Source organism: Neopelma chrysocephalum, unplaced genomic scaffold (assembly GCF_003984885.1).
Source record: "Neopelma chrysocephalum unplaced genomic scaffold, ASM398488v2 Primary Assembly neopelma1_80b, whole genome shotgun sequence".
Classification (NCBI taxonomy): Eukaryota; Metazoa; Chordata; class Aves; order Passeriformes; family Pipridae; genus Neopelma; species Neopelma chrysocephalum.
Window position 1 is genome coordinate 2,373,722 of NW_020897742.1, and position 21,276 is coordinate 2,394,997.

The 21,276-nt window shown below is 40.0% G+C and overlaps 1 protein-coding gene across 5 annotated transcripts in view; it reads right to left on the bottom strand.

The window, feature by feature from the left end:
• Positions 1-689: 689 nt before the first annotated feature.
• Positions 690-21,276, bottom strand: part of VSNL1 (visinin like 1) — an 88,465-nt gene continuing 67,878 nt past the window's right edge. For all 5 annotated transcript variants that reach the window (XM_027690240.1, XM_027690236.1, XM_027690241.1 and 2 more), the window contains exons 3-4: positions 3,364-3,579; positions 690-2,448 (exon numbers count right to left, since the gene is read on the bottom strand). In XM_027690240.1, coding sequence (XP_027546041.1) covers positions 2,251-2,448; positions 3,364-3,579 — 414 coding nt within the window. In that variant the 3' untranslated portion in view covers positions 690-2,250. The remainder of the gene's footprint in view (positions 2,449-3,363; positions 3,580-21,276) is intronic.

Genomic DNA, 21,276 nt, shown 5'->3' on the forward strand with positions numbered 1-21,276 from the left:
TCATTGGAGGATTAGTTCTGAATAAAAAATTATGGATACTTACATGGACACTCTTATTTTTGTAGTGATCCTACTAAGGTCTCAAAACTATCACATTCTTACTACTTTAAATACAGAGTTTACTTTTTTGGCTATGTAGAGAGATGTTATATTTTTGAGATTGACTACATTTTTGAGCTGTTGGCCATTTTGGATGGCAATGCATTGCTTAATGCTGCACTAAAGTAAATGGATCCTGTCCTGCTACGTAAATTCAAGATGCAGAGAAATGCAGAATGAGGTACTGCTTCTCTAAAAAGTATATGTAAACCAGAGGCATAAATTCCGAGAAGTATTCGGTGTGGGCATATCATTCTCAGACCTATGTAATTTTCAGAATGCCTTTTAAGTTATAGCCAAATATATGAAGTATACCACTCTCTAGTTAGCTAAGACTATTATCTGTGTAGTCTAACTAAAATTCTGGTATTAGAAAATGTAGTTGAAATTTCTGCCATTTGCTGTTGTTTGGAATACGAAGAAACTGAAATATGAAAGAATGGCTGTGGTTGTGGCAGCAATTGATTCTGTGTTCCCCCCCAACAACGTTTCTTAGCAAGCTGTGTAAAACTATTTTTGGTTGCTTGTTTTCTTTTCCCTTTAATTTTAAGATGAGCTTCGCTTTTTACATTTGAAAATACAGAGAATGATTTGGTTTGTGTCATGTTTTATTGTTTGATTTTTAGCTATTAAGAGTACCGTCTCGTTTCTTCATAAGGTAAGGAAGAAATAGCAAACATGCAATTGTAAGATGTTCAGACTGGTTTTTTTTTTTTTAATCCATCAAGCAACCAACTGTTTAGAGCATCAGGGAAATGGGGCATAGGAAAGTTTTTATCTGCAGTTTCTGCAGTCTGATAGTTCTCCATTCTTTCCCAGGGCTGTGCAGAACTTGTACTTGTCACAGGATAGAGGGAAACTTGATTTGTGCACATACAAGTGAGGAAGAGGATGGTTCTCCTCACTGTCCCTCCTTTATCATCATACTTTATGGTTCATTTATCAGTAATGATTTTTAACATGTCTGTTTACATCAAACCCAGAGTAGTTTAGTGTCATACAGTAAGACGGAAGACTCTTACTTCTGGAAGGAAAAACATTAAAAAAACAGGTTTAGGCCAAGCAAATAAACTGTATTTGACTTGCAGCTAATTTAAAAAGCTACATCAGCACAATTCTAGTAGGTGTGCTGTTAGATCTTAGCAGTAGCATCTTAGAGCACCAACAGCAGCTCTGTTGGTAAATACAAGAACTACAACATTTGGTTTCATATATATGACTCTCCTAGTGAGTGAGTGCAAAGTAGTTTTCTTCATGCTTTCATAATGAAATATATATTTCCCAGTGTACACTGACAGATAATTAAAGAGATTGAACTTTTTTTTTTTTATTACCATGCTGAAGACATGAAATAAGAATTAGGGGAAAAGATCAAATGTTATAAATTTATTTTGGGACATATATATTGCAACCTCTGTGGAAGCTTTTGAAAATTCTGGCAAAGATCAATACACTTCCAATAAAACCTTTAAACTTGCAATAAAACAATATTTTAAACATTATATATATATTTTTATATATTCTTAATTAAAGGGATAATTTTAGCAGGATTTTCTTTTTTTTTTTTTAAATATACTGCATTCCTCTGACATAGCTCTTTCCAGATTGAAGGGATGCAAATGAGGTAAGAATTAAGGCAAACCTAAAAGGCATGCAAATGAAGTACATTTATATCCACTGACAATACAAGCACGTGTGGATCAGACTCGGGAGCCGAAGAGCTCTTCCCCTCTGTCTGTCCAGTACTACTTTACAGCAGAATGGTGACATGATTTATAATAAACAGTTAACATTACCATGGGAATTCAGTGTCACTAACATTACTCAGTCTAGGAGACACAGAGCTAGCATCAGTAAAACATGAACAATAAATAATATAATTCACTGCAGCACAGGCCTGCTGCACAGGCTTCAGAGGAAGAGGGTTGTTATGAAATGACATTGCACACGTCACGTTGTGGCAGTTTATTTTTATAATATATACTTTTAAAATTCTTCAGCAAATGACATTCTCATGCACACAAGTGTTTCAAACACAAGAAGCAAGTCCATTTATAGGTAGTCCAAGCAAATTTTTGTGTGTGTGGAAATAGCTGCAAACTGAATGGAACATTAAACTTCTGTGCAGTCTATGACGCATTGTACACAAGCTCATTTTTGAATGTCACACTGCAGGAGTAATACAATGGACGGATCACTCTTTGCAGCTTCTTTGAATTCATCCAGTGTGATCTGATCGTCTTTGTTCTTATCCATCTTACTGAAGATCTTGTCTACCCGTTGCTCAGGCGTCAGACCATCCTCATTCATTTTCATCATTATCACGGTGCCCACCATTTTGTAGATAGCCTTTGGAAAGAAACCAAATGTAAAATTTAATATAAAATTCAATCTAATTTTTTGACGTGATCAAATTCTGGAAATCTATTCTAACAATAAAATGATTGCCAGTTTCTCGAAAGATTTTTTTCCTTTTTTTCTTAGGATCCAATCTCCAGACACTTAAAACAAGAAAGAATATATTATACTTTCCTCAGATGTAGGTTTATTTTGGTGGTTACATTTTGCATCCTGGAATTAATTTCTTTGGCTTCCTGTTTCACAGTGCAAAACTCTTCTAACTTATTCTCTGGGTCAACTGGTTATTTGAAATATTTCACGTAAATTTTGAATAATAAGTTTTAGAAGTCATCACCTAATAGGTTTCTGTGTGTACATGTGGGCACAATCTGGTATTAACTACTGTGGCAAGTAGCTGGCAGATAATGAAGGAGGAAAACTTTATCCTTCCTCTTATGTGTTGTGGTCATCTTAAAGCCCATCTGTGAGAGCTCACTTAAAATAGCATGTTGTTATCCCTGTAAATTTCTGTAATCATCTGAAGTTAATCTCTGGTAAGGTTTCAGCTACTTGAGCTACAATCCAGTAATTTCATGGGTGTCAAGTGACTTTGAGATGGGCTTTGTAAATCCTGTGCTGGGCTGTTCTTGAGGTTAATCCATTCATCAGGAAAAAAAATCTCTGGGTATTTAAAAGTTTATATGCACATATGTACTCTCTGTAATTCTCCAAGATTACATCTATTAATATGTTAGTTAGTGCTTGTACCACTTAGACATGAGTCAGAGTAGGATGAATGTGTGCCATGTATGTTTTTAATCATACCAGCCTCTGATGTGAGTGACATCTGAAGTCTGTGTGAGCAAGGAATCAAATTTTATTAATGTTCTGACATGTTATTTTTGAGTGTCATATTGATCTCACCTCTATAATTTCCAGCATTTCCACTCTTGTAATTTTACCATCACCATCCAGGTCGTACATGTTGAAGGCCCAGTTCAGCTTTTGCTCAAAACTGCCCCGGGAGGTGATGGACAGGGCACAAATGAACTCTCTGAAGTCGATGGTCCCATCTCCATTTTTATCAAAGGTTCGGAAGGCATGCTGGGCAAACTTTGAAGCATCTCCATATGGGAAGAACTGCAAAATAATATAATTCATAGAACTGTGGGTAATGCAGAGGAGCGAGCTACATACCTGCCTGCAAAATACCCCAGTGAGGCATTTATGAAGAGTGGCTGGTGAGCTGTGTGGGAAACTGAGGATCTGCAATGGAAGGTTTCCTAATAGTTACACTGGAATGATTACTAAAAAATCTATTACTACAAAAATCTCTCACTTTGCCACAGACTATATTACAACTATATTTAATGCTAATTTAAAGCAAAATTAACTAGATGAACCTTAAAATGAAGTGTAAATGGATGTAAATGGGAGATTGTGTGTAATATTCTCTGACTATGAAATACAGAAACCAAGGTGTATTTTAATAGTATTTTAACCATGGTTGCAACAAAGTGTATGTGTGGGATTGTTGTTACATAATTTCAGTTATTAAAAAAAAATCCACACCTATAAAAAACTCCACGAACATGTTCTGTTCTGCCAACCAACATTCAAGCACCTGAGAACTGAGATTCAGTTAAACAATACTGTGCAATGCTTTTCATGTTTAATATACATTATCAGTGAACATGGCAACTGACTGAAACTTAACAGAATATTTTAAATGACCATAACATGCAGGTTTTCAGCTGATGTATTTTCCCCTCAGGAAATGTATGATTTAAGACATTTGAGCCAGTAGTTATTCTTTATGTGGGCCAGATTCAAGAAAACACACCCCTTAAGAAACGCAATTTTAAATCAGTGCTGAAGTCCCGTGGCAGTACAGGGACTATACACATAAAATGTTTGTTTTTATATTCCCAGCATAATTTCATGGAGGTTTTCATGCTCCCTATATATAAACATGCATTACTCCCCATTTGCGAGCTATCTCATTTTGTGCTTTTTAAAATTCCAGTTCTTAGTAAGTACTGCATTTAATAATGTCAGTTTGAACAGAAGTCTTCAGCAGCAGCCAAGGAAGTGGAACTGCATTTTACAATTTTATATTTCCCTGTCCAGAGCTTCCTCTGCAGGCTGATGTTTGCTGTGGTCACCTGTGAACACTTTTGAACAACACACTCAAATTTCATGGCAGATTTTGGGGATATTGGAGCATATACAGAAACCAGCACTGACAACTGTCTGACTAAATACGGCAAGTCTTTGCTGCTTTTCCTTTCAGGAAGCCAAATAGCCATTAAAATGCAAAACTTAGTGTACAGCCACCTGCCTGCACTATGGGGCCATATGGGTCATGTCAGAAGCCACAGCTATGTTTCCACGGGGGTCCTATCCTGAAGGGTTCCTTTCAACTTACTGTTTTCTCTGATATCAACTCTTCAGACATCAATCTAGATAACCTTTGCATTGCTGAAGAGGAGTGCTACAATTGCTTCTCTGGCTTAGTGCAATTATAGTCATTGTAAAATCTTCCCCTCAAAAGAGAGAGCAGGATTAAATGTTGCCCAGCTCCATCCATTTGGAATATTGTCCTGTTGTGAATTACCCCAAAAGGGATAAAAAATTGCTGTATTAACTCAGAAGTGGTATCAAATATGCCCATCTCACTTCCCAAGTATCTTTTTGGGAGGATATTTGAACATGGTGTGGAGTCATCAAGTGACCGGGATGCTGTACCCACTCCATTGCTGTTAAAGTTGTGATTTTCTCATTTGACTTTGTGTGGGTCAGCATCCACCCACTGCTTCTATGCCTCGTCTCCAATAGCTGAAAGAGTATTTGATATTGTCCCCCCTGCAAATGTAACTTCTGTGCCTGTACTCAATCCAGCCCCTGTTTCTTTTTTGATAATCAAAACCGACAGAGTTGTAAATACCTCAGGTTACTGCTGCAGCTCTTTCTGAACTTTCTGCTTTCTGGCCTTTAAATATAATCATGATTGGGCTTATCAACATATACAAAGAAATATGAGTTCTGTGATACAGTTCTGGACTGCAGTGACTGCAGTTACCAGACCTTGCTGAATTGTTCTTCTAGTGACAACCTCAAACTTTTGTCAAACCAAAGAGAGCTTCCTCTGTAGGAAGGCTCCTTGGGCTCACAGTCCTACATTCAGCTGGGTCAGAACAAAGTTTTGTGAATGTTAATCCAAAACCTGAACATTATTTGCAGGTTATTGAAAATCCTTCTCACTGCTTCCTCTTCTCCACGAGCTACCTCTCTCCTCCAACTCCTGTACCAACTGCAGATGTTAACATTGGTGATATTTAATTTTACATGTGAGTGTAGATGAACAGGGACCTCTCCAGACCACAGGTGAGAGTCTAAAAAATGGCTCTCATGCCTTGTATTCCACCATGAATTCCAAGCCCCCCCTTCTATTCTTGAGAGGCTGTTCAAAGGAGAAAAGACATATCTCTTGCTTTTTAAATCTGTACTGATGACTACCCTGTGACATATGTGTTACAGAACAAAATACTTCAAAATTTTACAGTCTTCTAGGTATTTTTTTTCAGAGCTGACTATTGCTGAGGATGCTGACCTATCTGTATTCCTGTGACTGTCACTCTACAGTCCCTATAAAGGAAAGGTAAATAGCTGAAGAGAACTGGGACTGTTATTTTCACGGTCCAGAGAACCAAAATACAGAAATGGCACAAACATACTGGTGGGACCAAAGAACTAAATTCCAACAAAGAAGCACACCTACACAAAAGGCTAAGAAATGGCAGACACCCAAAAACATGCAAGAGGACAAGAAAAAAGCAGGGAATTAGAAGGACCAGTGGCTGGAGGTGCCGAAGACCATTTTTAAATTATTCTTGAACATATTTTTCAGTCTCCCACTAGAGGAGCATCAGCAAGCTGTGACTACCTCTTTGCCAGTTATACCCTTAACTATGTAGCAGGGAGAAAAACATCCTTCTAATTTTTTAATCACAGACAACACCTCAATTTTTCACTTCTGAGGTGAGGAAGGTGGTGGCACTGCTCAGAGCTAAGCCCTGGTGTTTACAGCCTCGTAAGGTGAAAAAAATGCAACTGATGCCTTTTTTTTTTATTATTTTTTTTTGTTTCTATTTGCTTTCCTGTAGGGAGCAAATGCAGTAAAAGGTCCATAAGGGCTGAAGACACTCTTCTCCAGTCTGTATCTGCTGATTTCTGTTATTTTAAGCTCAGAAAAACTGAAAAACATTGTCAAAACTTGTTTAAAAACCTACTTGAAGACTTCCATTGGCCTGCTTTGAAACAATTCATAAATAAGACACAGAGTAAAAGAAAACTAAAACAATTACAGAGCAAAAAAAGCCAGCTCTGATAAAACATTATTTGAATATTAAAATACAGTAAGGCCTTAGCAAAGTTTAAAGGCACAGGCTTTAACAACTTCCAGAATAGTCTGATCCAAGTGACAATGGGAGACAGGGATCTCTGGAAGACAAACACCCATTTTTTGTCAGGGGGAATATGAAGAGGGTAGTTTAGTCTGCCTCTGGCAAGAGCTCAGTGAATACCTCAGAAACAAGGAAAGAAACACAATAGATTTTCAGATACTAGAGCCACTGGGAGGGTTGGTGCCTTCAACCTTCAGTGTTCTCTGCAAACCCTTGTCCAGGAGATCAATCTACATATGACAGTAACCAGTTCCCTTCCACTGCAACCTACCACCGAAAAGTCCACTCTACACACCAGCATTTCCTCCTGCTTTACCTGTTTCCTCCAGAAATCAAGACAACAAAAAAAGCCCAGGCTTTTTACAGCAGCCAGCGCCATGGGTTACCCAACACTGTTCATTCCTTTGCTTCTGCTTCTCTAGTCTCATCTAGTGAAAGGTCTCCCTGGTCTAGTGAACAGTGTGCCTGCCCATGCCAGGAGGCTGGAACTAAATGGTCTTTAAGGTACCTTCCAACTCAAACCAGTCTATGATTTGTCTCTTGCTTGGTCTGTGTGTTTTCTAACCAGTTAGATCAATGTGCTGGGGTGTGAACAGTGTTATCTCTACAGACAACTGCCAATTAGGAAAGGAAAAAGGAATATTAAAAGAAATTCCCTTATTCTGCTTCTAAATGTTGAAGGAGAGGATTGTCTTGCAGATTCTTAGCTCCCACATTGTTTCTGGACACCTTTCTGGTATATGGGAGGCATTCAAATGGTCCTGGAATAAGAGTATCTAGTGAATATCATCTACAAATTGTATATAACTCTTGGGAAAACTGATCAAATACCTGGAAATACTTATCTGCTTGGCTGCAGCTGCTTTAGCCTCTTTTAAGTGATGCTGTTCACAGATAACTCGGTGATAAACTCTATTCAGATCATCTTTGGGAGGGAATTATTGCAAAAGCATAAAGCATATGCTAAAGCATATGGCTAAAAATTTAGCATATGGCTAAAGATAAAGAAAAACACCCTAAAGTCAGCTTTCCTAAATTCCCCAGTGATGGAGAGGGTGGGAAACAGAAGGGTCTCTCCTTCCTTGGTAAGGTGGAGCGGAGCGAATCTGTAGACTGACCTGAGTGGTACTTTGTTTTCCATGTGATATTTTATCATGGCTGAGATGCATTTCTATTAAAAGGGAAATTCTGCTATAAAATAGAGAAAGCCAGAATTAGAGTAGTGTACAGAAAGCAGAACACGCTGCCTACATGGGCCCAGGTCACTGATGTGAGGTCACAGCTTCCAGAACCGAGGCGGGAGCTGGAGCGCAGAACAGGAGGCGGGGAAGCAGAAGGTGGTACAGTGCTTCTGTATCCCAGGCTTGGAGAAGACGGAAGAAGCAGCTGCTAATTCCCCTGGCCCCATTTGGGGCTCAGCACTACAAGCTCTGCTGAGGGCTGGCACAGCAAAGAGGGATGAGGGGGCACAAACATTGTCTGGGACCAGCAAGTGAAAATATGCCTCACAGTTGGCTCCCATCAAAAAACCTTCCACAATTGATGCTGTTATCCTTTAGGAAGGAGTTACTTACCCTTCTTATCTACTGTATTAGGTTTTATTTCCCCCCTTTTGTAAGTTTGCTAGGCACCCAGCTCATCTTTGTTAGTGGAGAACATGAGCACTTTGAGAATCAGAGAGTTTGGCTGTTTTTGGAAGCTCATACAGGTATTTTTTATAGCACTCTTAAATTTGAACCCAGATGCTGACAGCTGCTGGTCAAGCCTGGTATTACAGCTCCTCGGAGCTGAGGTCACTGGGGAGGATGCCTATGATGACTGGGGAGCAAGTTGCTGCTTGCTAGTTTCGTAAGAGGATGAAGTTCTGGATTCCTGCCAGCAGTACAAACACAGAACTTGAGGAAATAAGAAAAAGGATTACTCCTTAATTGCCTCCTTTATTAAAAAAAAAAAAATTGTAACTTACTGCAATGTACTGTACTCTTGCACTTCAAATTCTAAGGTATGAGAAGGGGAGGAGATGTCCAGGCTGTCATTGTCAGGACCTGTTGGGAAGGCTGTGCCACTCTGGTACCAAGGTGACCCACAGGGCTGCAGCCTGTCCCTGCCAGCATCTTCTTGTAAAAAAAATGAAAACTAATGTAACGAGGGCACTACCAGACCATCACAAAAAGATGCAGCAGCACATCTGTCCTTCTCAAGAGATCTGACTGCACTGTGACTACACAGCTCAAGGTCAGGTCAGGACAGAAAAACCTTTAAAATAGATAAAAGAAACATTTTCAAGACTTCCTGGGGGTGTGCAGATTAAGAAGTGGATAAGACACAATGTGCCCCTCTTATTCAGGTTATATCTCACCCTTATTCTCTGGAGTAAGTCAGTGAAATGAATGTGAGATGTGAGCTGCCTCCATGCCCCGTGCTGGAGAGGAGAAGGCTGGCAGAGATCACCCCACCAAGGTTGATGGGGACTGAGGGGGACCAGTGGGACAAGGCAAGGCTGAGCAGGTCAGGGCTGTGAGCAGGAGCCTCTGTGGGTGCGAGAGCCACAGCGTCACCCTGGATCACTGATGTGCATTGGTCACTGGAGAGGTGACTCCGAAGAGCCACCTGAAGTGGTCAAGTGTCAGAGACTTCTCCCTTGCCTGGCGATAGGGCGAGCAGATCATTAAGGTTAAATTATGGGTTTAATTGCAAAGTAAGTTCTCCCAGTTCAAAGCATGGAGATTTCTAGCCCTTGTAATTCTCTGACTAGGCCCAGCTATCTTCTACATACTTTTGGCTGGAGTGTTTTCAGGGCTTGCCTACAAAACAGGCTTTTGTAGCAAATCACAGCAGTGGGATGGTGCAGCATTCTTTCCTTGCTCAGAGGTGTCAGTTTGGACATGGAAACCTCACACTTGCCTCCCTTCTCTATCTGAGACAAGATGAACAGGCAGCTCAGAGGAATGCACCGGTTACAGCACAGTATGGATCAGGGAAATATGAGTTCCCAAACTGGGAACAACTTGTGTGAACTAATATTAAAGGGATTGGAAAGAGAGCAAACATTTTTTTTTTCTTAACAAATTAGTGATTGAGGAACTGCTTTAGGAGACAGAAGATTTGGATTTGAGTATTTCCTCCATTAAATATAGTTAAAATCTACTTTAACTCAGGTAATTTTCACAATTCTTTCACTTCATCTGCATCTTAACCGCTACAATACCTAGAAGAACATATATTATTAGCAGTATGGGCCAATTCAAATGATCCAATTACTTCAATGAGCTTTGAATTGGGCTTATGATCATGCTCAATCTGAAAGTATTTCCTTACCAATTTCTAGTTCTGTTAAAAGATTCCCCTGAGTTACTATTCATTGGATGAGATCTTTAATGAACTGAAACAAATCCAAATGTCGTTTTTCAAGTCAAGACCCCCAAGGGCCTTTAAGCAACCAAGTCAAAATCCACAAAGGGACACAGGCAATGAAAGGCACTGAGCAACCTTCTCTGTAGCCAGGTCTTCCATCTCTCTAAGTATCCAAATGTTTTGGCTGTGGATTTTCAAGGGCTTTTCTCACACAACTCTTCTTCTAGACCTTGGAGATCTAGTTCTCAGAGGCAATTAAACACATCTCACTGTATTAAAGCTCTTTTGTGGTTCCTATCCCCAACTGTCCTTTAACTGAAAACCATTTAGATGCATTTAGAAAGCCACGAAGGATTTCAGTCTCAGAGCTCTCCAAGGAAGATATAACAAGCAGTGAATGAGCACCCAAGAATCTAGTTCCACAGAAGCAGAAGTAACTTCAGCAGCTATTCATCCTTCCATTAATAATTTAATCAAATGTAAAAGGATCTGGATCCCAGAGATACAGATGTTCTTGTCCTGTTCCCAGCTTTTAGCCACAGAGTAGCAGCACATCAGCACAGAAAGGCACATCACATGCCTTTGAAAGGTTTGGGGCTGTCTTGTTCATACACATCAAAAATGAAGTGAGAGTTACAATTTAGTTTCATTACTGAAATTCCGGGTGGAACAGGATAATGTTTCTGCATTGTGCTAGAGGTGGGATGCTGTTACAGATCCAGACATGACATTCATAATTGTCGTAGAGATGGGGACCCTCTTCTCAGCCTTCTCCTTCTCCTCTGTTCCTCCCCACCCTGTACTGTTACTCCCTTACGCAGAGAAATCCTAGGAGAGATCTGAAAGCAACAGCTCAGATCACCCCCAGCTACAGCACTGATGCCACTGATCTCCACGTGAAGCAAGTGCTGCACTAATGGGGCTGAAGGGGATCCTGGTCTCTGCTCCACAGTCATAGGAAGATGGGCAGGTTGGTTGGGTCTTGTGGGTTAATGGTGCATATAAAACTGTCTGGAATAGCAGCAGGATTTTGTGCTGCTATTTCAAAGCTGCCCAACCTTGCCCAATCACATCTTGTGTGTATTACCAGGCCATTTAGCTTAAAAATTTATTTTGTTAAGCTATTTTCATGTTGCATATAAAGCTGGAAAGGGCTAGTATAGGTCTAATAAACTGTTCATGGTTTGCAAGTTGTATTTCATCTGCCTTCCAAAATACAAACAAATGTATAAAAATGGTACTAGTGTGTCAGAGTGTACCTTCTGAAATCCAAGCTCAGTGTATTACTCCAAGGCACTAATGTAACTCAAGAAACAGCAGGATCACCAAAGTAGATTATGATATTTAGCCTGTCCATGTGTAGCACTGCAGGTTCTGCTGGTGGAATATGCAAAAAAGCAACTGCATCGATGTATTTTTTGCTTGCATGTAAAAAAATATACATTGCTTCAGAAATCAGATTCATTTTGTTTTCCTCCTACAGCTGCCTCTACTGGGAGGAAAACATTATCATAGTTTTCCAGTTTCTCCTTCTCCCATTCAACCTTTGAAACGTTATTATCTCGTTCCAGCCTGTCATACACGTACCAAGCCATTTCACACACAAAGGAGGTGGGTCCCTGCTCAGTGTCTGGGAGAAAGGCCATTTTCTGGCTCAACTTGAGCCTTTTTATTATGCTTTACAAAGAAAAGGTTCACTGGGACGACCCACTGAAATATGCAGAATTGGAACATGCAATGCCACAACCCAGTACTGCAGGTCTGCATAGCTTTTACCAGCTGTATTCCTTCATAGAAATCAAGTTCTTCTCTCAAGTCAGCCAGAAAAAGGAGTCTGATTACGTTTTGCTGAGGATCAGGGAAGAGATTACCCCATAGGATTACAATGGATTTATACACACAGATCTGGGCTTCAGTCTGACAGGATTCAGATCTGAACCTTTTAACAGTGGCAAAATTCATTGCTGCAAAGAAAAAAGCAGAACAGTGTTTTCTGCAGCAAGGCAAATAAAAACAAGACATCAGGGATAAAGCATCAGTTGCAGAGCAGGAACAAAACAGAAAAATTAAAAAAACCCACACCCTTATGCACTGTAGCAGAGCCAATCTTGATGGTAAAAGCCCTCCAGCCTTTTGTCTCAAAGATGCTGAGTCTGGTACAGCTGCACATCTGCAGTGTAAGATAGAAATATTCCACCTAGGACACCTGCCTCCAGCCACTTGGCTTCAGCTTGCAAGAGGGTCCCAAGGAGTGGGCACCATCCACAGCTGTGGGTCTACAGGTCTCAGCAGCAGCTAAGCCATGGGGCTCAGCCTCTGGAAAGAATAATCTTGTGGACCACCAGAATCTAAATGTCTGTTTAGATCCAGGACTCAGTTCTCTATGTGTAAATTTGTGAGCTGTCCCCACTTCAGAGGTGTGCTGGGAGGATAAATACAAAAAAGGATTGTGATTATTTCAGATACTGCAGCCGTGGGAGTCACAGAGCTGGCAAGAACTGGAGAGAGCTGCCAAACCTCATGGATGTTTACTGCTCATGTCTCTGCTCGGTAGCTTTAATGCTGTGAGCACATATGCATGCACAGACACATGGGGAGGCTTTATAAGCAGCTGTTAGTTCTTTACATAAAGATGAGCCAAGAAATGTAACTTCTTCCCTTCACAGGGGAAAATTCACAACTTATACAGCCTGAAGTGGGATCAGTAAAGAGTTTGTGTCTCACCCAGACCTCCAAAGACTGTGACTAGCCCTTACATTATTGTTAAGGACTAAGTCACTCTGTCTTGCAGGTGTTTTTAGCCACTGCAGAAATGCTCATCTGAAGAATACAGAGAAGAAATATTGGAGAATTTAGGAACTGACCATGAATTATCAACACCATTTTTTTGCAGTCATGTGAGACATTGGTTAAGAGACCAGAGAACAAGCATAAGCCACAGGCTATGATAAAGCAAGACCCACTGTAAAAAGCAAGAATATGCCAAGAGGCTGGAGCGAGATGGATGGGAAAAGAGAAGCCATGCTTCTTTGCAAACATCCATCTGGGAGAGTCTACCTCTAAAAAACATTCAACCTGAAAAGTTAATCTCTATATTCACATTTGTGGGGAATTAGTCATTAACTAGCAGGAAATGAATTGATTTTCAGTCTCAGCTTTTCTCTGATTAGATTTGGACAATAAGAAACTTTATTGAGCTGTGGTAGTGCTAGAGGTCAATAACAGTAGCAGATCAGCTATTACTCAGTGCTAATAAAAAAAAATCTTCAGAGAAAATTCTCATCAAAACAATTAGTATTGCTAGTCCTTAACACCACAACTACCACTGATTAATTGTTATTTCTCTTTGGTCTTCCTTAACTGAGGAGCAGCACTGGAACACTTTATTTTTTTTAAGTTTGGCACAGTCTTCCACTTCCCCAGGTCAGTGACAGCACAGGGTTATGACAATGTCAGGATCCTGCTGTACTGTAGCTATGCCCCAACCTCATCATAACATCCTTTTACTTGACACTATATTATCTCTTTAGGAATCTGGGAACAGACCAGATGGAGAAAACACTGATCTGGGACATTTCTTTCTCCCCCCTCCTCCTTTTTTTTCTCTCCCCAGTAAAGATCATCTGACTTGTTTTCATTTCTGAAAGAGGCTTTCCCAGTGAGTTTTGGTTCCAAAGGTTCAGAGTATTAACTTGAACGCTATGCCTGCTGTGTTGTGAAGTCCTTAGTGCAAATTTCCCAAAAGAGCAGGACTATAGAAGCATCAGTAAGTGCCATTTCCAGCCAAAAAGGGATTTGAAACACGAGTTGCTAAAGTCTGAGACAACCATCTTATGAATATACAGATGGAACTGCAGAAAAAATACTCATGCCTGAAATATCTGCCTGTCTCATATACTTATGTAATATGTCCTCCTAAAATTCTTATACATATGGAGTTGTTATAGCCCAGTACTGCAGAAAGGAAACTGCAGAAAGAGAAGGAAAATGGCTGTAGCTGGGCATAACAGAGTACTGATACTTCCCAAAGGAAGAAGAGGTAAGGGAATGAAATGGATCCCAAAGTCAGAGGGGAGAGGCAGGAAGGATGGTAGCAACGGCAGCAATAGTTGACATAACCGAAAAGAGGCAGGTGGGCAACTTGGCATAATCCTTTTTTCCCTGTTGTCCCTAGGCATATCCTGTTAACTTTATTTTCAGTACTGAGTTTGAAAACAATCCAACAACTCACAGGGGAAGTTTTGAATCATCTGAAATCAGGTCCACATTTCTATCTGCTGCAAGGTCTGTCTCAGAAGTTTTCTTCTGCAATGAAGCTGAGAGCAGACAGGTTTTCAGGTAACCTTCTGAAAATTCTGCACAGCTTTACCTAGGAGACCCCTCCCTCTGTAAGCCTTCCAGTTCTGGAGACTAATAATAATAAAAACAGATTCTTTTAACACAGTGCAGTTTTAAGAAGACAGCTTTCCAAGATAATGTATTTTCTTCCATATCTATGCTTTCTCATATAACATAAACCCTTTCAAAGGTCAGTGCTAAGACTGACAAGTCCAACAGTATATAAAAACCTTGAAATATCAGCATTCTGGTGCAAGGGATCATGCATCTATATCTATATATACCTAGAGAATCTATATCTGTATATGTATATAGAGACATATATCAAGAGAGTGGACTAAATCAGTTTCTGTCCAGAAAGAGGACAATATGTTGAACTCATTGATGTTTAAAATGAACTAGTTTTATTTACAAGAAGTGTTGTGCACATTTGTGGTTCCACATGAATAATTATTATTATTATTATTGCTGTTACTGCTAGTCACAGTATCTAGGAATCTTGGTTGAGCAGCATTTGGATAACACCTAAAGCTTAACATGTAAGGAAAAGGAAAAGACAGTGCAAGGAGCTTGGAAGACTTCTCTTTGTGACTTGAATCCAAAGGATTTTCTTGAGGGTGAAAAGAAGACGGGAATGGCACAACTCACTGTGTCACTCTCTGGGAATTAAGAAGATATGAGGGCAGGTCTAGAAAAAACCACAAGTATTCAAACAATGACAGTTCTCAGGTACACTGTCTCCTTGGCTATTAGCTTCACAGATCAGCTCCCCTAAGGGGAAGGGATCTTAAACAAAGACTTTCAAAGGATGTATGGAATCATGTAAAGGAGCATTACACTCTTGGGTTTTGTCTAAAATAGTGCACGAAGGGAAAATTCTCATCATATACAATTTATTTTTTTCCATCAGTTATGTTCTTTGCTATATGTAGAAAGAGATGTGGAAAATCTCCCCATGGGCCATATGGATAACTGCCATTGCCCTGAATATGCTGCTGCTGTGCTGGTACTGACTGTGCTCAGCCAGTGCAGATAAAACGTGGATATTGATACTAGTGATACTCAGTACTACATGGTTCCCAAAGGTGTCTCCTTTTTAGGCAACTGGTCAGCTAAAGAAGACAATATCATCCTAGAGAATACAGCTTCTCCCTGATTTCATCCCCAACAACTCAAATCAGCTCTTGGGGGATAGAGATTTCTGTGAGATTACATGAGCCAAATCTTTGGAGAGGGAAAATTACCCACAGATTCCTTTTTCTCAGAAGTGTAACTTTGGATTATCACCTTCCAGCGGGTGTCTGTGTGTTTATCCACTCTTCTATCAGACATGATCACAAGAGCTCATTTTAGGGAAATTTGTAAACTTATTAATATAAACTGGAACATGCTGCTTGTTGACTTAGAGCATTGCAAATGAGAGGAAAGATCGTCTCCCCTCCTGCATTTGCCTGATGAAGTAACTTTAAATCCTTCAGTACATGGTAACTTTGCATTTCAGCACCTTTTTGCCATGATTAAAAGTCTACTGAAGCAAAAAGACACAACATGTAGAATAGCCTCTTCTGTTACAGAAAAGTCAACAAGCTATGAGCTTACCTGCCACTTGGTTCCTTTAAGACCTTACAATTATTCATGTACTTAGTCTGCAAAAGACAACACTAGAATGCAGTAAGACCATACAAAGGGATAGTATGAAAAAAAAATCTGAAATCTGCAGAGAATGAGTTACCTTTAATTAAGAATTATCTTTATCTAAAAAGTGAAAAAACTATACTCACAAAAAAATTCATCAATATGCATGCTTAAAAGAAAGCTACCACCTATGCCCATTTTCCAGCACCAGGATATCTCACTCCACACACTAACTGAAGTTTCAATAACATAATTAGGAGTCAGTTGAAAGGAAGACACAATAAAAAGCACTTGAGCAATACACTTCTCTAATGTTGATTCTTTGCTGCTTTATTTATCACACAAGTTTAGTGTAGCTACATGCTCTTCTTTGGATTAAGTTTCCCTCTGTGCACCAGACCAGCTGAAGATACCAGCACCACTTTAGTTGTGCATAAAATTATAAGCCTGACAAATGTAAAACTGACATCTTCACCGTAGTGGTGAATGCAATTTCAGTTCAAAATCAGATCTGTTTGAATTTTTCCCCTCAGCTACAAAACAAATCTCTAAAAACCTGAAAGTCCAACTAAATCCACATGCAAGCAGGAAAATACAAGGTCTATTTATAGACACAGTAAAGCATAACTAGAGGGATGTATCAAAATCAATCTTTTCCATTAATAAACATTACCTCAAAAACATGCTCAAAAATGTAGAATGATGCAATTTGAACTGCCCAGCAGTATAATTATGGTAACTATCTCACACTGGGGAGCAACTGTTACTTTTCCACACTGAGTAATGAATATGAGTAATAGATTTGACTTTTCCCCCCAAGTATTCTGGTAAACACGTTAAATAAATCAGGTTGTAGGCTTTCATGAATACATAACAACTGCTACTCAGCTCTTAGCAAGCACACAAGAATACAATAACAATAACAGTGGAAAAAAAAGAGTTCAGTACTGGGGTGAGAATTCAAAGGAAGATTGATTAGTCATATGTGCCTTTGGAGAAGTTCACTCTCTTATCTTGTGAGAGCAGCACTTGCATCATCCTTAATACTCTTGTACCCCAGAGTCAATAAAGATGATTAAAAAGCCCTATAGACATTAATGGTTGAACAATAAACCATGTAGTCATGACCAAACTATTACACTACTAACTGCTTTCCAAAAGGATGCTAGTTTATGCTTGCCAAGAGTCAGTCTCCCAGGAACACTGTTCTTGGTAATGCCAGTTCCCAAAGTGTCCTTTTAAAGTTTACAGCTGGGGGATACAGCCCAATTCCTGATATCCACAAGTTCTTTCATATCTCCTCCATGAGCTGACCACATATAATGCTCTCTAAGGACAAGCTGTTTCTAGAGGAACATGTATTATGTATATATGATGTAATGACATATATTTCACACTTACTTGATGGACTCACATTTCATACTAGAATGTAATTAAGGTAAAAAATAATGAGCTAATTCTAGCAAGATGTTAAATTCTCAATCAAACAAAAAATATCAAAACCAAAGTCACAAGAAGATGAGAATTAAACAAGAAAGCTTTTTCTCAGTTGTTTACTATTACCACATAGGTAACAGGTAGACCTTTTCTTCAGCATGAGGGCTTTTCTGAATTTCCTCTCCTATTGCACTCCTTTCTCAACACACTCAACACACTCCTGGCTTAGTGTCTTTTTGATGGTCAAAGGATTTTAGAGGTCAAAGCCTCTAAACACTTAATAATCCATCTCAAGAGGCATCCAATGAACAACTGCTCTCTTACGGCAGTTGTCTCTAGAATACAACCAGTTTCACACCATGTGGAATCTTATTTAAAAATATATGAAAAAGTCGGCATCTCATCCGTTTTAGAGTTCACGTTCTTATAAAAATAGGGCAACCTCCCCCTTCTCACAGCATGAGATCTTTATGGAGATGTGGCAACACCTTCATAACTAAAGTTACAACCAGATTTGCAAAAGTCTTTGCATCTTTCCTCAGTGACATCCAAATACCTGAGTGAAATACTGCCCAGGAAATGACCCTCAACAAACCAGCCAGGGAATTCAGCCTCTGAGGAAGTAACAAATACTTACTGAACAAGAAACACAGGAGAATTGTGTCTAGTCCCTGTTAAACAACAGGAGAGAAGAAACTTGAAATATGGACAGGACATATCTGAAGAAAAACAATAGCCTACCAATCTAAGGGGTGCCAATGCTTTTTGGTGCTCTCACAATACATAGAAACTTATCTTCCAGGCTGGGGTCTAGGGTCCAACTAGAAAACACAACATTGGCATTTCTTAATGCACCTGGGATGGAGCCCAGAGGATACCCACTCCAGCTGCCAGGGCAGATTTAGCAGCATCTTATGCTGTGACCCTGGGCAGAGACAGCTCACGAGAAAGAAAGCAAGATCCTAAACCACAGCTCCAGAGCTCTCACTAAGCAATCACCCAGGAAAACAACATTAGCAGTAAGAAGCAGTATTTTGGGTTGTTCAAGTACATCGAAGAGAGAATTCTGACAGCACCGAAATCTATGAAGGTCAACCTTTCTGAGGTTGCTCTGCTCTTCGTTTCTTACACAAGTGTTGGCAAAAGCCTGTGCCTCTGATAGCTCGGTCTCTCCTGGTAGAGTGAGAGCAGACTGCCAACTCTTTGGAAGCTCCCAGAGCTGAAGGATATTTTCATAGAAATCTGCCAGTTGAAGACTCCCTGTGTCAAGGTTTTGGCTCTAATAATTTGGGAAACAGTGAGAGTATACTTGAAGCGAGCACAGAAAGGTAGCTTTTTCACAGCTGTCCAGGTTATTCATGAAGAAAATTGTCTAAATTCAATCTAAATAAAACCCCGCTGGCAGAGAGAGAAGGTCTTAAATTTAATCATTTCTACCTGCTGTCAGCATCAATACTTCTTCCAGCCCTGCCCTCAATGTTCAGATCTGACTTCCCTTATTCACCAGATTTCTGACACCCTCTCAGCTGTGGACAGCCCTGATATCCAATCTGTGCCACAGGACCTACATCAATCATCTGTGAATACACTGTCTTTTTTCTGGTAGCACTGCTTGCTGAAAAAATAATTTTGCGAGCTGATGAGTTTAAACAATCTGTCACATGTAGTTTAACAGTCAGCCTTACAAACACCAATTCGATGCTCATTGCTCATTGGAGAGAGATCCTGCACCTTCATGGGTGATACATACCAAGACAGGTCATATATCCCAACAGCAGGCATGACCCGAATCCCATTCCAGGTGAGAACTTTGTGATTTCTTGGGGTTATGAAGGATTGCATGACCACAGGCTGAATACAAGAATATCTCAGTGAAAAGTAAGATTTTAACTCCCAACTGAAATATAAAGTGCTACTTCCTCATTCTGTCTTAAACTGATGACATACCTACAACCCTTCCAGATACACCAGTGAACAAAACAGTCCTGTTGCATTTCCAATAACATGCATAATTATGTGCAGTCTACAAGTAACTATTCCAACTGCTGATCTGAAATGACAGGGAGAGAAGGGGATGGTGTGGCGCTGAAGCTTGAATGTGATGCAAATTTGAGGTCACAGTATCCTGTGTTTGAGACCTGTCATGAAGCTGAAATACAAGTGAAGCTGCCACAGCGATACAATGACAGCACAATTCAGCATGCTAATGAAGTGACTAAAATCCAGGATGACTGCAGAGCCAAGCAGGAGAAAAAAAAACTGGGTTTTTTTTTCTACCTTGTGTACATAAATCTTTTCTATTTGGTTATGTTGTCCTGTGAGCACACTGTCTGAGATGTCAGTCTAAAGCAACAACTGACCTGTGCTATAATTATAGAGTGGCAGAATATGTTGACTTTTCAGCTGAAATGTATCCTTGGCTGTTTTTATTGCTGCAGCAGAGCTGTGTTTTCACAAGAGGGCAATGTACATTTTCTACTCACAGCAAACTAGTTTGTGCTTTTCCCCTGACAGATATCAATGATCCCATTGTCTCAGGAGAGGCAACAGTGTGTAGATGTAGCCAGCTATACCAATTTGTAAGATGTGTGCTTAATAACAGGTTTTCAATTAAAAAAAGAGCTGTTTTCACACCTACAGAACTCTGAGTGATCCCAAAGTGCTTTGCTAGCATCAGTCTAATCCCACAACCTACCCACATGAGTGGACACCAGAGAACCAGCAAAGCCAAGCAACAAAACAAATGAACTTGTGAGATCACAGAAAAATAAGCCATAAACAAACTCTACCACTTTTATACCTGACCTATCACCTTACTACTCTTTGGGTCCATCTGCCTGGGACTTTCAGGTGAAAAAAGCATGGCATTTGTTTTAGGTAGCCTTTAGGAAAACTCAAATTCCCAGATAAAGGACCACCCTGCATTTGCAGTCTGAGTCCCCAGTGAAGCCCAGCATGTATAACATGTACCAGGAGCACCAGAGTCCATGCACTGCAGAGTCAAACAGCACATGTACAACATGCCCAGGGCTGATGCCAGAAGGTGCAAAGCTCATTGTTTCAGTGCAAATCAGTTACACAACATATAGGCATTAGTTACACAACATACAGACACTGGGAGGAGGTGACCTGCTATTCACACTGCATGGCATGGAAGCACGTAACTCTCCCCAGGAAGACTACCAAGAAGTCCAGGCACAACTACAAGAAACAGTATTTTCTGAATTTTGGATACTGGAAAGAATTAGCACATCTGAATCATCTACAGTTCTCAAGCCACGAAAGCAAACAGTGCACAACTGAGAGGGCAGGCAAATTTCTGGCTGCTCCAAAAAGCCCAGGAATTACAGTTTCCATGTAAAGCAGGTGAGATCTGGGTTTCTAAATACCTTGGATCGTGAATCTAAATTTTCTTCCAAATTCTCCATGGAAAGATTGGTTTTTGGTTTTAGGCACTAGAAACAAATGGCAAGGCCAGTCGATGAGCTAAGATGTGGCTTTTATGTCTGTTATGTTTCTGAGCAAATCCCAACCACTTACTTAGTCATTTACATTTGAATACTGCATCATTCATTGCTTTCCACTGCACTGTTTAATGCCAGGTTTT